Source organism: Geotrypetes seraphini, chromosome 3, assembly GCF_902459505.1.
Source record: "Geotrypetes seraphini chromosome 3, aGeoSer1.1, whole genome shotgun sequence".
NCBI lineage: Eukaryota > Metazoa > Chordata > Amphibia > Gymnophiona > Dermophiidae > Geotrypetes > Geotrypetes seraphini.
In genome coordinates this window covers 207,597,272-207,611,502 of record NC_047086.1, presented here as the reverse complement: position 1 = coordinate 207,611,502, position 14,231 = coordinate 207,597,272, and the positions used below count along the sequence as shown (strand labels likewise).

The window sequence follows — 14,231 nt, the reverse complement described above, 5'->3', positions numbered from 1 at the left end:
AGAGTAGACACCAAGGAGGAATTGGAAAACATGAAAAAGGATCTGCAAAAGTTAGAGGAATGGTCTAATATCTGGCAACTAAAATTCAATGCAAAGAAGTACAGAGTAATGCATTTGGAGATTAGAAATCAGAAGGAGCCGTATGTATTGGGAGGTGAGAGGCTGATATGCACAGATGGGAGAGGGACCTTGGGATGATAGTCTCCGAAGATCTAAAGGTAAAGAAACAATGTGACAAGGTGGTGGCTGTTGCTAGAAGGATGCTAGGCTGTATCGAGAGAGGCGTAATCAGTAGAAGAAAGGTGTTCATGTCCCTGTAGAGGTGGATGGTGAGGCTCCACTTGGAGTATTGTGTTCAGTTTCAGAGACTGTATCTGGCAAAGGACATAAGAAGACTTGAAGCAGTTCAGAGAAAGGCGACAAAAATGGTAGAAGGTTTGAACCAAAAGACGTATGAAGAGAGATTGGAAGCCTGAATATGTGTACCCTAGAGCAGGGGTGTCCAACCTGCGGCCTGAGGGCCACATGCGGCCCAGTGAAGTATTTTGTGTGGCCCCAGTCGAGGGCAATGAAGTGTTTTCTTCTGCTGCCCCTGGGTGTTTACCATCTTGCCGGCTCCCTCCTCTGTCTTGCTGCAGCATTTGCGCATTTGTGTGACCTCAGAAACATTTTTTTCGGCCAATGCAGCCCAGGGAAGCCAAAAAGTTGGACACCCTACCCTAGAGGAAAGGAGGACAGGGGAGATATGATTCAGATATTCAGATACTTGAAAGGTATTAATATAGAACAAAATATTTTCCAGAGAAAGAAACATGGTAAAACCAGAGGGCATAATTTGAGGTTGAGGGGTGCTAGACTCGAGTAATATTAGGAAATTCTTCTTTACAGAGAGGTTGGTTGATGCCTGGAATGCGCTCCCGAGGGAGGTGCTGGAGAGAAAAATGGTGACAAGGTTCAAAAAAGCATGGGATGAACACAGAGGATCTCTAATCAGAAAATAATGGTATATGTTGAAGAATTAAAGCCAATACTGGGCAGATTTGCACAGTATGTGTCCCTTACATGGCCATTCAGTTGAGGATGGGCTGGGGAGGGCTTTGATGGCTGGGATGGTACTTTAGATGGACTAGAGTGAGCTTTCATGGAGACTCCAGTAGAACTAACCACAGTATCGGGCAGAGCTCTGGGTTTCTGGCACAGAAATATCTAAGAAAAAGGACAATTTAAATTAAATCATTAAGGCCCTCGTTTACAAAGGCCCAGGACAAATGTCAGGAAGTTCTTTTTCACACAGCGAGTGGTGGATGCTTGTAATGCTCTCCCGGAGGAGGTTGTGATGGAGACCACCATTCTAGGATTCAAGGTCAAGTTGTATGCACACCTTCTTGCAAATCACATTGAGGGATACAGGTAAACAAGGTCTTCATCAGAGAACACCTAGCTTAGCCTCCGCGTATGCGGGTCTCCGGACTAGATGGACCTAAGGTCTGATCTAGTGAAGGTATTTCTTATGTTCTTATGTTCATTTTTTTAGCACCAGCTATGGTGATAAGAGCTCCGACACTCATAGGAATATTATGGGCATTGGAGTTCTTACCACTACAGCCGGCGCTAAAAATGCTAGCATGGCTTTGTAAAGAAGGGGGTAATTTATAGAGAGTGTACGGTTGGGCAGACTGGATGGACCATTCAGGTCTTTATCTGCCATCATTTACTATGTTATTATGTAAATGACTGAGTTTATTTCTATGTCCTTTATGGTGGGAGTTCTGTCTTTTTCGAGTAGCAGAAATCTGGTTTTGTCCATGTTTTTGTTGTTGCTTAAATATCTAATAAAATATTGGAGGTAGATAAGAATGAGTGACGTCTGAATGGATAGAGAGGCAGAAAAAAAAAAATAGAAGAAAGCTGAAATGAACAAATCAATGTTGGAGCTGGATGTAGTGGAGGAGATGAAGACAGGAAAGAAAAATAACAAATGGAAAGAGTTAAAAGAAGATAGGAAAGCAGCAACCAGAGACTAGGACCATCACAATCAGGAAAATTAAATGACCAAACAACAAAGGTAGAAAAAAGAATTTTATTTTTAATTTAGGATGAAGTAATGTGCTAACTTTTAAAGGTTGTTAAATAAAAATTAAAAATAGACAGAAAATAAGATTGTACCTTTTTATTGGATTTAATACCTTTTGTCTTACATTTGGAAGCTAAAACCTCCCTCAAGGCGCTTCAATATACTGCTGTTAAGGTATACAGTCCTAACCTAAGGTCAGGTATTTTGTTAGCATCAAATGTTTTTGTGTGATTGATCTGTACTAATCCAGCTTGTTTAGTTTTCCAATACGTGTATTGATGCTCTACGGCCCACTGTCTACTGGTCTTCAAAAACTAATCAAAAATGTATTTAGTCTAATAAAAGGTATTACCTTATTTTCCATTCTTTTTTATTTGTTAATTTTTAATGTAGTGATTAGAATATATCAGTTTTTGGAAATTTATATCTGCTGTCATTATGTTTTGCACAGTACAGGGGGATATGCATTCCTGTTTCTATTTCTCTGGCATTGCACTGTATGTAGACTATAGCTTTTTGGGGTTCAGTTTAATTTTTGTCTACATATTTCTATTTTTAGTTTTGGGCTATTTATATTATACTTAATGATGTGTGAAAATGCCAGGTATTCTGTTAACACTGAATGTCCATGTAGGATTGATTTGTACATCCATAGATGGTCTGCGCATGCGCTCGCCCTCCGAGCCCGGCAGAGCTAATTTTTCTTTTTTTAGACTGGTTTTAACTTTTTTTGCGAGCCCGTGGTTTTAACCCGCTTTAAAACCTGCGAGTTAAAATCACGGGCTTGCACTGCGGGGAAGGACAGGAGAGTCTGGGCGGCAGGAGAGATTTGGAGCGAGAGCAGAGCGGCAACTCGGGGTGGCAGGAGAGATTCGGAGCGAGAGCAGGGCGTTAAGTCGGGGCGGCAGGAGCGATTCGGGGGCGAGAGCACGAGATCGGGGCACGCAGGAGATAGTAGGAGATCGGGGCAGGCAGGAGATCTGGGCTGAGAGCAGAGAAGCAGGGCAGAGAGCAGGGTAGCAGAAGACTGGGCAGTCGGAAAGGACCTCATCGACTGATCCTCAGCAGTCGCTTATTTTGGATCGGCCAGCCCAGTCGGTGTTGCTTTTTTATTTAGTGAATTGCTTCCTGCCTACATTTGAATGCCGTTCCCCCTCATTTGCATGCGCGGATCGCAGGATGATCGAGACAGAGGTTAGTGAATCGGGTCATAAAGGGATCGCTAAGTGGTCAGGAGTTGATCGGTGGGCTTAGTGAATCTAGCCCTAAGAGTAAGCACTGATTCATTTATTCAGCTTGATGCACCACTCATAACCGTAGTCTTTAAAAATGATTTACCATTATTAAATTACATAAAACATTAGCTCTACCCTATTTTATCCTCTCCAAATAGCTCTCACTAATACCTTTAAGAAGTTTAAGATCTTTGGACCATCAAAGAGTGCGTGTCGGGCTCTAACTCAGACTGCTGCTTTGCCTGGATTATACCTTCATTATGGAATCAATTGCCTAATGATATCAAGGCAGAGGTATCACTGACGAAATTTAAAAGGTAATTAAAGATATATTATTTTGATATTGCTTTTCATTAGGACTGCACATACATCAACTAATTGCAATTAAAATGCATAAGGAGACCCTTCCCTTCTACTTCAAAAATCTGCTCTTGGATCCCATCTGTAGGATCTGTTTGTAAAGGAAAATACACAGATCTATCAGAGAGTTGTCTCAAAATTTCATCAATATATTGCTGTCTATCTTGTACCACTGCCCCTCCTTTGTCTGTATGGTGAATAATAAGATCATCATTCTGTTGTAATTTTAATAATGCCGCACTTTCCTCTTTGGGCAGATTCCACCAATGAAAAAAAGCAGATTGTCCCTGGGTTGATTCTATATCCGGCAAAACCAAATTTTTATACGTTTGTAAGGCTAGGCCAAGTGCACCCGGAGGCACCCAATTAGATTTATCTCAAATCACGGACCTATCAAAACTTTGCCCCTCCACATTAGAAAATAACAACTTTAACTATAGTTTTCTAACCCCCCCCCAAAAAAAAAAAAAACCAAAAAAAAAAACAACCAACCAACCAACCACACTGCTCCATATCTACTCTCAGGGCAGAGGGGTCTACTTTTTTGTCTTTGTTCCAATGTTCCCTCTAAGCTTCTTCGATCCCTCAGCGCACCAGTTGCTGATTGCCACTCACATGGGAGAGCTCTTTACATCCACCAATCAGGGAGACAGAGCAGGAGCTTGATGGCCAATCATGAGCACTTCCTTGTAGAAGTACTCCCAGATTGGTGGATGTGCAGAGCTCTCCCAGTAGTGAGCCTTAGTGTGAGCCCTCCCCTCAAGAATCTCGTTGTCTCAAGCCTGTGCAGAAGAGTGGTGGGAAAGACTGGGCAGCATAACTGTGCAGCTTTGAAGTCAGACTACCCTGCATTAAACTGCTTCAGCCCAGCAGATCCCAACATTAAATATGAATAAAAAAAAAAAAAAGAGTGGAGGGGGGAGAGAATTGCTGCACCGAGCATCTTTTTTCTGTTCATCAAATTCTGCCTTAAATCTACTTCTTTGGGATAGCATTTTGTTGATATTCCAACCCCACCCATCTGGGGAAGAGGGAGGGAGAAGGGTTATTGATTTTATGCCTGTTCTGGTAGATGTCTGACTTTGTTTTGAATTTCCTGTAAAACTCAATTAAAAGTAAAATCAAAACTATCAGAAGTAATTGCTGCTTTTTAAGACGACAGGTAATTTTTATGGGGGGGGGGGGAGGACAGAGAGGATTCCTTGTAGGGACAGAGATTCTGGTCGGAATTCTTGCGGGTACAGATGGGGACAAGCAGGATTCTGGCAGGGCGGGTGGGATTTCTGTTCCTGCGCAACTCTCTAGTCTGGACCAATGAAGTCTGGGGTCTCTCAATGTTCTACAGTGTCCTTTGCCCAATGTGCTGGGGCATTGTCCTGTTGGAAGATAAACGTAGTCTGCTGACATGTGATGGATCACTGGCAACAGCTTCTGTGTCAAGAAGACATCCCGGTAGTATGCGCCTTTGATCTTAACTCCAGGATCGATAAAGAACAGATCTGTGAATCCAAATTTCGAGACTGTGACCTAGACCATGACTGTTTGGCTGAAGGTAGGTGTTTGGCATTAACCTCATGCTTCAGTGTTGTTGAAGGCACATATAGGTAATCATTCTGTGTGTTAATCAATGAAGCTATTGTAAATATGTTCTCATCTGTAAACTAGATGTAGCTGATGCTATACTCCGGGTACTTGGTCAAAAGCTGCTTGCACTGTTTCAGGTGTGTGTCTTTGTTGTGTAAAGTTAACTCTTGGGCAAGATGCTTTTTAAGACACTTTGGGCTCCTTTTATGAAGCCGCGGTAGCGGTTTAACGTAATAGCGCGCACTAAACCGCCGGCCGCGCTAGCTACTACCGCCTCCTCTTGAGCAGGCGGTAGTTTTTTGGCTAGCGTGGGGGTTAGCGCGTGATTAAAAGTCACGCGCAATAAAGCCGTTACTGCGGCTTCGTAAAAGAAGCCTTTTAATTTCAGATTGTCATGAATTATTCTAACTACAGTTGTCTGGCTCATTCCTGCTTCTCTTGCTATTTGGCGAGTTGTTTGGTGTGTTTGCGGCGCATCCTCCTGGCTCAGTAGAAGATTGCGTACAACATCAATGTGCTCTTGTGTGCGAATCGAGCGCTGCCGTCCGCTGGCAGGCTTACAATCCACAGTGCCCATTACTTGAATCTTGCATAGCAGCACATCAAGGTCATTTTTGTTCCCACCCTTCTGTGGGAACTCTTTCAACAATTGTTTTCTGATGTAACCTTTTAGCAGTACACTTCTCCCTCCAGATTCATAAGAACATAAGCAATGCCTCTGCCGGGTCAGACCCGAGGTCCATCGTGCCCAGCAGTCCGCTCACGCGGCGGCCCAACAGGTCCAGGACCTGTGCAGTAATCCTCTATCTATACCCCTCTATCCCCTTTTCCAACAGGAAATTGTCCAATCCTTTCTTAAACCCCAGTACCGTACTCTGCCCTATTACGTCCTCTGGAAGCGCATTCCAGGTATCCACCACCCGCTGAGTAAAGAAAAACTTCCTAGCATTGGTTTTGAATCTATCCCCTTCCAATTTTTCCGAATGCCCTCTTGTTCTTTTATGTTTTGAAAATTTGAAGAATCTATCTCTCTCTACTTTCTCTATGCCCTTCATGATCTTGTAGGTTTCTATCATGTCTCCTGAGTCTCCGCTTTTCCAGGGAGAAGAGCTCCAGCCTCTCCAATCTTTCAGTGTATGAAAGGTTTTCCATGCCCCTATCGCGGGGGATAGGGGCAGAGCCGGACTGCGAATGGTGAGAAACCACAAATATCTGGCTCTGACCCACCCCAGCCTCCCTCCTGGCCTTACCTGGTGGTCTAGCAGGCTTTCGGGGCAGGAGCGATATTCCTACGCTCCTGCCCCGTGCAGATCGCCATTAGAAATGGCTGCTGTGAGTTCCCGTAGTCTCTCGAGACTACGACGGGAACTCCCTACAGCTATTTTCTAGTGGCGATCTGCACGGGGCAGGAGCGTAGGAAGATCGCTCCTGCCCCGAAAGCCCGCTAGACCACCAGGTAAGGCCGGGATGCCGGGGGGAAGACTTAACAATGTTTTTTTTTTTTCTTTTTTCCCCCTCCCCCAAAAAAATCACAAATATGTGAAACCGCGATTACCGAAACCGCGAATGGGGAGGGGGAAGTGTACCAAGTTCTTTATCAGAATTTGGTCTTCAACAGTGAAAAACATTTTCATACAGAGACTGTTTACAAACTATCGTCTGCGTGTATCCCATAGCAAGAATACTTTTTCTCAAGGTAGTGTTGTGGTGCGATGGGAAATATTTACAACATTTTACATCAACTTCATTCAGGACACAACACACTAAATTTCATAAGAATCAGCCAAGTTCTGTGGAAGATAACGACAAAAAACATTTTGGTGTGGGGTTTTCCCCCAGTTCACAGTGTATATCCCAAAAGACTTTTGGTTCAATGCGTTTTACAAAAGAGATGGACTGACCATTGTCAGTGAACTACAATAGATAGAACATTGGCATTGACAAGTTAACAGTAGTTTTACATCAATATGCTACTTTGGAGGGATTACAAGAATTTTGAGAACAGATGGGTTTTTAATAGCTTTCTAAAATGCATATATGAAGCTGATATTCTAACCATTTGGCCCAGTTTGGGATCTCTGGAAGCGGCTTGGTTCCGGTTTATAGAAGAGCCATCTAAAAGTAAGTATTGATTCAGCTTGATATCCTTCTCTCTCTCTTTCTCCTTCTCTCACCTCTTCCTTATAGAAAAGCCCACATCTCATTACAAATGCATTATGTTTATAGTCATAAGAATAAAACTCCTCTGACTGTAATCCTTTGATTGGACTATGAGGCAGAGCCTTGCTGATATCATGGAACCGTGGGTCAGCAGAGGTCACTGTGACATCCATCCCTTCCAGCACTGCAATACGTAAACTTCTGGAAACAAAGGGACAGATTCTCAAAACTTACCGTGCCTTTAACAATGGTTGCTAAACCAGCTACAGCTAATTTAGCATGGCAATATTGTACTGTGCAATTATCAGAACAGCTCAATGTGTTTTTTTCCGAGCTTCTTAGCAGCCTCTGACTCTGCCATGCAAATGGACTAGAATGAGGTCATAAATATTAAAATGGTAATAAATGGACTCAATGATATTTAAATGACCACTCCAGGTGATTCTCCGTCATTCTTCAAGTGCGACGCCGACTTTTGATGACCAAAAATTACCGGCTGGTCCAGAGGTGCTGATACTGTGAAAAGTGCGTCTCAGGTGTGCTTATGGCTGTGGCTCATGATAAAATTTTTAAAATTACATCATTCACATAAATTATGGTAGTATAATTGTATAATAGTTTGGGGGAAAAAGAATCTCAAAAGCACACATCTGAAGTGCATGTACCAAAGGCGTGTCTTACACGCGCTCATTGAAAGCTGATGCTTGCACCTCCGCTCCCTTCCCCTCCATCCAACAGCGCTGGCACATCTATGATTTGCACAACAGCCGCCTGTGACACGCACCTATGACGTGTGCATATATTGCACTCCAATAAGGCATGGCCAGGATACGCATGCCTACGGCATAGCTTTTTCCCGGCACATGTGCACCTTTATGCCTCTTTCCGTGGACCATTCTGCACATGTGCCAATTGCCATCACCGGCAGCTCATTTCATGCACATTTGGCAAACCTCTGCGAACCTCATTTGCATGCGCAGTTCTTCGAGAATGACTCACCTTTTTAAAATTGTTACATTTATGACTATGACAGCGGCCTGTCGGACTTTACCAGCCCTATTGGAGAATCCGACTCAAATACTGCACAGTCTGCAGCACTTCGGGAAGGGGTAAAACGCGGACCTGTCGGACTTCACGGATCTAAACCCGCACGTCCTTAAAAATCTGAGGTCCGTGCCACTTGTAGTTAGTTTCTGGCTCTGACAGACTTCGATGACAATTTAGCTCTGACGGATCCATCTCAGCATAGGGATGGAAAAGTATTAGGATCCGTCAGCGCTAAAATGTCACCGAGGTTTGTCAGAGCCAGAGACTAAAACCATTCCCCTTAATGAAGTTTTGCAGAAAATCTCTCCTGCAAAAGATACCAGTGGCGGGGACCCGGCCCAACCATCCGGGCTCTATAAACATTCAATTATTGCCAGCAAAGTAGCCACGCTACTTTTAGTCTCTGGCTCTGACAGACCTCGGTGACATTTTAGCGCTGACGGATTCTAATACTTTTCCCTCCCTAAGCTGAGATGGATCCGTCAGCGCTAAATTGTCATCGAGGTCTGTCAGAGCCAGAAACTAACTACAAGTGGCACGGACCTCAGATTTTTAAGGACGTGCGGGTTTAGATCCGTGAGGTCCGCGTTTTACCCCTTCCCCAGCACTTCTTTCAGGCTTGGGGGAACATCCCCCGAACCCATTTTTCTGCAGTATTGAACTTAATATGGAGCGCAGAAATATATACCCTGCAAACAGATCCCTTAGTCTTTGTCAATCTGCTACAAAGGGTGTCCCTGTGAGTAATGGTTTCCTTGAAGGAAGGATCAGATTGAGTTTTCAAATTTCCCGGGAGTTATGCCACCTGCCTCTGAACGTCAGCATCCTTTTTTTTTTTTAATCTCGCTTCTGATGCTGCAGATGCGCAGAAACCAGCAGGATCATTTTCCCAACACCGCCGCCACACACACACACAAAAGAGAAAAAAAAATCAATAAATGTTTTATTTAACATGGTATACCGGAAGAAGAAGCCATATTCATGCACCCTGCGATGCGAGCCATCCATTTCTGTAATGATATCTAGAAAGAGAAGGCACAGCTTTTAAATTGTACAACAGCAACCACCACTGGGGGTGGGTGTGGGGGGGAAATAATCCCCGAAAAACATTTTGTATGGAAGACAGGAACCGATTAGGAACTTAAGCCCGCGATGCCTAGCGACATTTTCTCGCAGGACTGTTGACTATAAATCGCAGGCACAGATCGGCTTCAAGCAGAAAGAAATCCGCGGCAACCCAGCCTTCTCTAGCAGAAAGCATGGAGGGATCTGGGGCGACGTTTTCGCTCTCTTCGCCCCTGTCGCTTCTTGTTTCCGGGGGGCGGCCGAGAAGACGCACCCCCCAGGGCTGGTAAAAAAAAACAAAAAAAAAAAACAACAACAAAAACGTGGATCCGTGCGAGGCTCAGCTCGATGGGTGGATGCGATGGAAGACTGGAAGATCAGAGAGGAGCGAGCAGGGGTGCCTGAAGCCCGGGGATGCTGCTGCTGCTGCTGACGGCTGAGGCGACAGATACCCGGCCCGTGTTGCATCTAAGGAACAGGAAATTAAAAAAAAAGAAAAAAAAAAAAAAATCGCCTTCCCTCATAGAGAAAGAAACCATCCTCGTTTCCTAGAAAGGAGCTCGCCTTGATCCCGCCGGCGGAATTACAAATGTGATATAGCTGAGGGTGCTGCTGGAAGGATCTCGTGCGTGAGACGGCCCGGATGACAGACAATCTGTGAATTTGGGGAGGGAGGGAGGGGGGAAGACTACAGCCAGAAGATGTTAAATCGAGAATGCGGGGACGGATCAGCTGCCCCCATTCCCTCAGACTGCCCTCCCCCCGCCGCCTCCATTCACTGCTAGTCGTTTGCTCTTTAACCCTTTCCCCTCTACCCAAGCAACCCTGTATTCCTCTCAACGTACACCTTTCCCCCAGCCCTCTCTCCCCCCCCCCTCCGATTATATATTTTGTTGCACAGCCTTTAATTATTAAGCTCATTGCAACAACAATTCCTCCCCTGTTTTGATTTTAAAAAAATAAATCCATCCTCCCCACCCCCACCCAAAAGCCAAACAACAACAACAACCCCCCCACCACCACCCCAACAATAACAAAAAAAGCCTCTAGTACGGCTTCTTTTTTCCCCAGGAAACTATTGCATTGCTCCTCCAGCTGACTGGCTTACTCGACCAGGCTGTCTCCTGCCCTGGCCCCGGCTCGGATCATGCCCGCACCGTTTCAGGGTCCGGGGGGGCTCGGCGCACCCCCTCTCCCCTCTGCCTCCCTTTAGCTGACTTCTCGTCCCCCCCCCCCTTCCCTTTGTCCCGCCGGCTCCCGATAAATGATGTTCAAGTACCGGATCCGGATGTTTTTCAACGAGCTGAAGGTTCTGGTGTTGATGCGCTCGGGCTCCGGGGGTCGCCCCGAGGCTGCCCCGTCGGCGGTGGGCTGCGGCTGGCCCCCCTTCGCGCGCTGCTCGGGCCGGGACGACGAGGAGGACTACTATGGGGCCGAGCCGCGGCCCCGCAGCCTGGCCCTGCAGGAGGAGGAGAGGGAGGGCCGGCTGGGGGCCGCCCTGGACGCGGTGTCCCTAGGCAGCAGCCTGGACAGTGGCATGAGGACCCCGCAGTGCCGGATCTGCTTCCAGGGACCCGAGCAGGTGAGCCGGGCCCAGCCCAAGCTGCGGCCGCTCTGCTACACCGACTCGGTGCACGGGGCAGGGGACAAGTGTTCATGCTAAGATAAACACATTCTCTATGTTGCTTCATAAGTATGTCTGTGGTTTGGGCTGAATGGAGTGTATGGTCATAGCAGAATGGATGTTCAGTGGACATAGAGAAAGATTGCTCCTTTACAAATATTTTATAGCGGATGCATAAAATACAGACATGCTGTTAAGTTGCAGTGGAGACATAGGTTTCCTGTACAATAAACCTATGTTGAGATGTGCTGGGTTTCAAAGAAGATGGGCTGACTGAGGTGTCCTTATATGTTTAGGGATTTGCACGTGGTAGGCAGATTGCAGGCTCTTTAGACCAGTGGTTCCCATCCCTGTCCTGGAGGACCACCAGCCAGTCAGGTTTTCAGGATAGCCCTAATGAATATGCATGGCACAGATTTGCACGCCTGCCACCTCTATTATATGCAACTCTCTCTTATGCATATTCATTAGGGCTATCCCGAAAACCTGACTGGCTGGTGGTCCTCCAGGACAGTGTTGGGAACCACGGCTTTAGAGGACTCATGACAGATTCATACGCTGCAAGGTATTTTATATGGAGTTAGAATGGCCACACGAGTTGTTTGAGGACTAGTTTGAGCCACATGGATGTCTAGATGGGACCCTTATGTAGCACAGATGCTATCCATAATTGCAGCTATGGGAGGGAAAGGACTAGTGTCATAATAATATGCATATATTTTGTGCTTGGCTACCCCTCAACCAGATATGATCTTTGTCATCTCAGTAGAGTAGACAATGAAAGAATCTGTTGTTGAGTTCATAGCTAAATTAAACAGATGGATGATACTTTACAAGATGGACCAGTAGAATCAGAGGCTTATTTATTTTCAGACTGACAGACCACTCTCTTGTGATGTCTACAAAATGGAATTTGAACCAATCAGGGCCTTAGCATTGGGAGGGGGGAAGCCCTTCATTCTGAAGAGGCGTCCCTATAGGTAGGAGGGAGTGGGCTTCCCTCCTGCCAATTTTTCATTGGAAGGTATGGGGGGTGCCAGTGATGTAAGGGGTGATGTTGGGGATATCGGGTGATGTTAGAGGGTGTCAGTGATGGGGGGTGTCGAGGATGTTGGGAGGGGTGTAGGGCTCTGAGGACAGCGGCTTTCAGTGGATGGGGGCTACAGGGGATCGGTGAGTGTGAAGGAGGGAGAGAGGAATCATGGTTCTTCCTGCTGGTTTAGGTGATCCTGGCAGGAGAATCCCCAAACAGCTGAGACGGAAGGACTCCACAAAACTGGCTCAGCTGATCAGGATTCTCCTGCCACGACCAGCTGATGAGAAGCCTTTTGAACAAGGCAGTTGGGTGCCACATCTGAAAAGCTGACTTTTGTGCGTTTTTCATGTGGACGTCTTTATATTAGAGAATGGGCAAAAAAAAGATAGATGTACTAGGGACCAAAACGTTTAGATACGTAATTCTTGAAAGAAAAAGATAGATACTGTTTTGAGAATGGGTCTTTTCTCTGCTGGATTTCTGAACATCTTTCCCAAGACTTCTAAACTCAAACTTAAACATCCTATTGAAAATGGTAGGAAGTTGCTGGGAGAACTCTGCCATTGGTTAAACCATGAATAAGTGTTGCTGATAAGCTGGGTTCTTGGGAAGGGTCTTTAGACAGTATGCAGTTGCCTTAGCAGTGTCAGTGATAATTTTCTATAATTATTTTAGAAGCCTATTAACAGTCAACAATGATGATATTGATAGGAGCTTCTGTAGGAGGAAAGAGACTGGGTTTCTTCCTCCTCTAGCTTTATGACAGGTTAAAGATTTTCAGCATAACCCATCCTCCAATAAATAAATATTGACCTCTTCACTATATGAATTATTGAACAAGGCCACCAAACTAATATCTTAACAACATGAATGCGATTAGCAGAGTGGAGAGTTTAAGGCTAAGTTAGAGACCTTCAAATGCTTCAAATGGATAAGTAATGTTCATTTTTCAAGAGAGAGACTGAACCAATGTGAAATACTGCAAGAAATTTTTCCTTCAAAGAAAGGGTAGAAAATGCATAGAACATATTTGCAATGGAGAAGAGAAATAACAGTGGAATTGAAGAGGCATGGAATAAAAACCCTCCCCCCAAATACTGAGCCCACAGTAGTCAGCAAAACGCTGCTGCCATGAGCAAAAAATTCCCGATAGTCTGTGGCAGTATCCAGTTAGTAGTTGCAGCTAAATATCTGGGTAACTGTGTCTTTGCTTGGGAATCAATCCCTGGACTACTCTTGCACCATCCAGATAGCACCAAAGCAATCTAGTATTTATCCAGGTAGCAGGTGCTTAGTAGGATTGGAAGAACAGAACATAAGAATAGCCATATTTGTCCAATCAGTGGTCCATCTAGCCAGTATCCTGTTTGCACAGTGGCCAATTCAGGTCAAAAGTACTTGGCAGAAACCCAAATAGTAGCAACATTCCATGCTACCAATCCCAGGACAAGTGGCTTCCCCTTGTTTGTCTCAATAGCAGACTATGGCCTTTTTCGCCTGGAACTTGCCCAAACCTTATTTAAACCCATCTTTATTAACCACATCCTCTGGCAATGAGTTCCAAAACTTAACTATTCTCTGAGTGAAAAAATATTTCCTCTTATTAGTTTAAAAAATGTTTCCCTGTAACTTCATAGTGTGTCCCCCCTAGTCTTTTTAATTTTTGATGAAGTAAAAAAATCATTTCACTTGTACCCGTTCTATACCACTCAAGATTTTGTAGACTTCAATCATATCTCCCCTCAGCTGACTCTTTTCCAATCTGAAGATCCCTAACCTCTTTAATTTTTCTTCATTCGTGAGGAGTTCTATCTCCTTTATCATCTTGGTCGCTCTTCTTTGAACCTTTTCTAATTCTGCTATATCTTTTTTGAGATATGGTGACCAGAATTGAATATAATACTTAAGGTGAGGTCACACCAGGGAGCAATTCAGAGGAATTATAATATTCTTAGTCTTATTTACCATCTTTTTTCTAATAATTCCTTGCATCTTGTTTGCTTTTTTTGGCCATCGCACATTGGGCAGAAGGTTTCAGTGTATTGT

At 44.8% G+C, this 14,231-nt stretch overlaps 1 protein-coding gene across 1 annotated transcript in view; it reads left to right on the top strand.

The window, feature by feature from the left end:
• Positions 1-9,406: 9,406 nt before the first annotated feature.
• The window catches only part of MARCHF9 (membrane associated ring-CH-type finger 9), a 223,531-nt gene continuing 218,706 nt past the window's right edge, over positions 9,407-14,231 (top strand). The window contains exon 1 of the mRNA XM_033938841.1: positions 9,407-11,107. Within this exon, the coding sequence (XP_033794732.1) occupies positions 10,790-11,107 (318 nt within the window). The 5' untranslated portion in view covers positions 9,407-10,789. The remainder of the gene's footprint in view (positions 11,108-14,231) is intronic.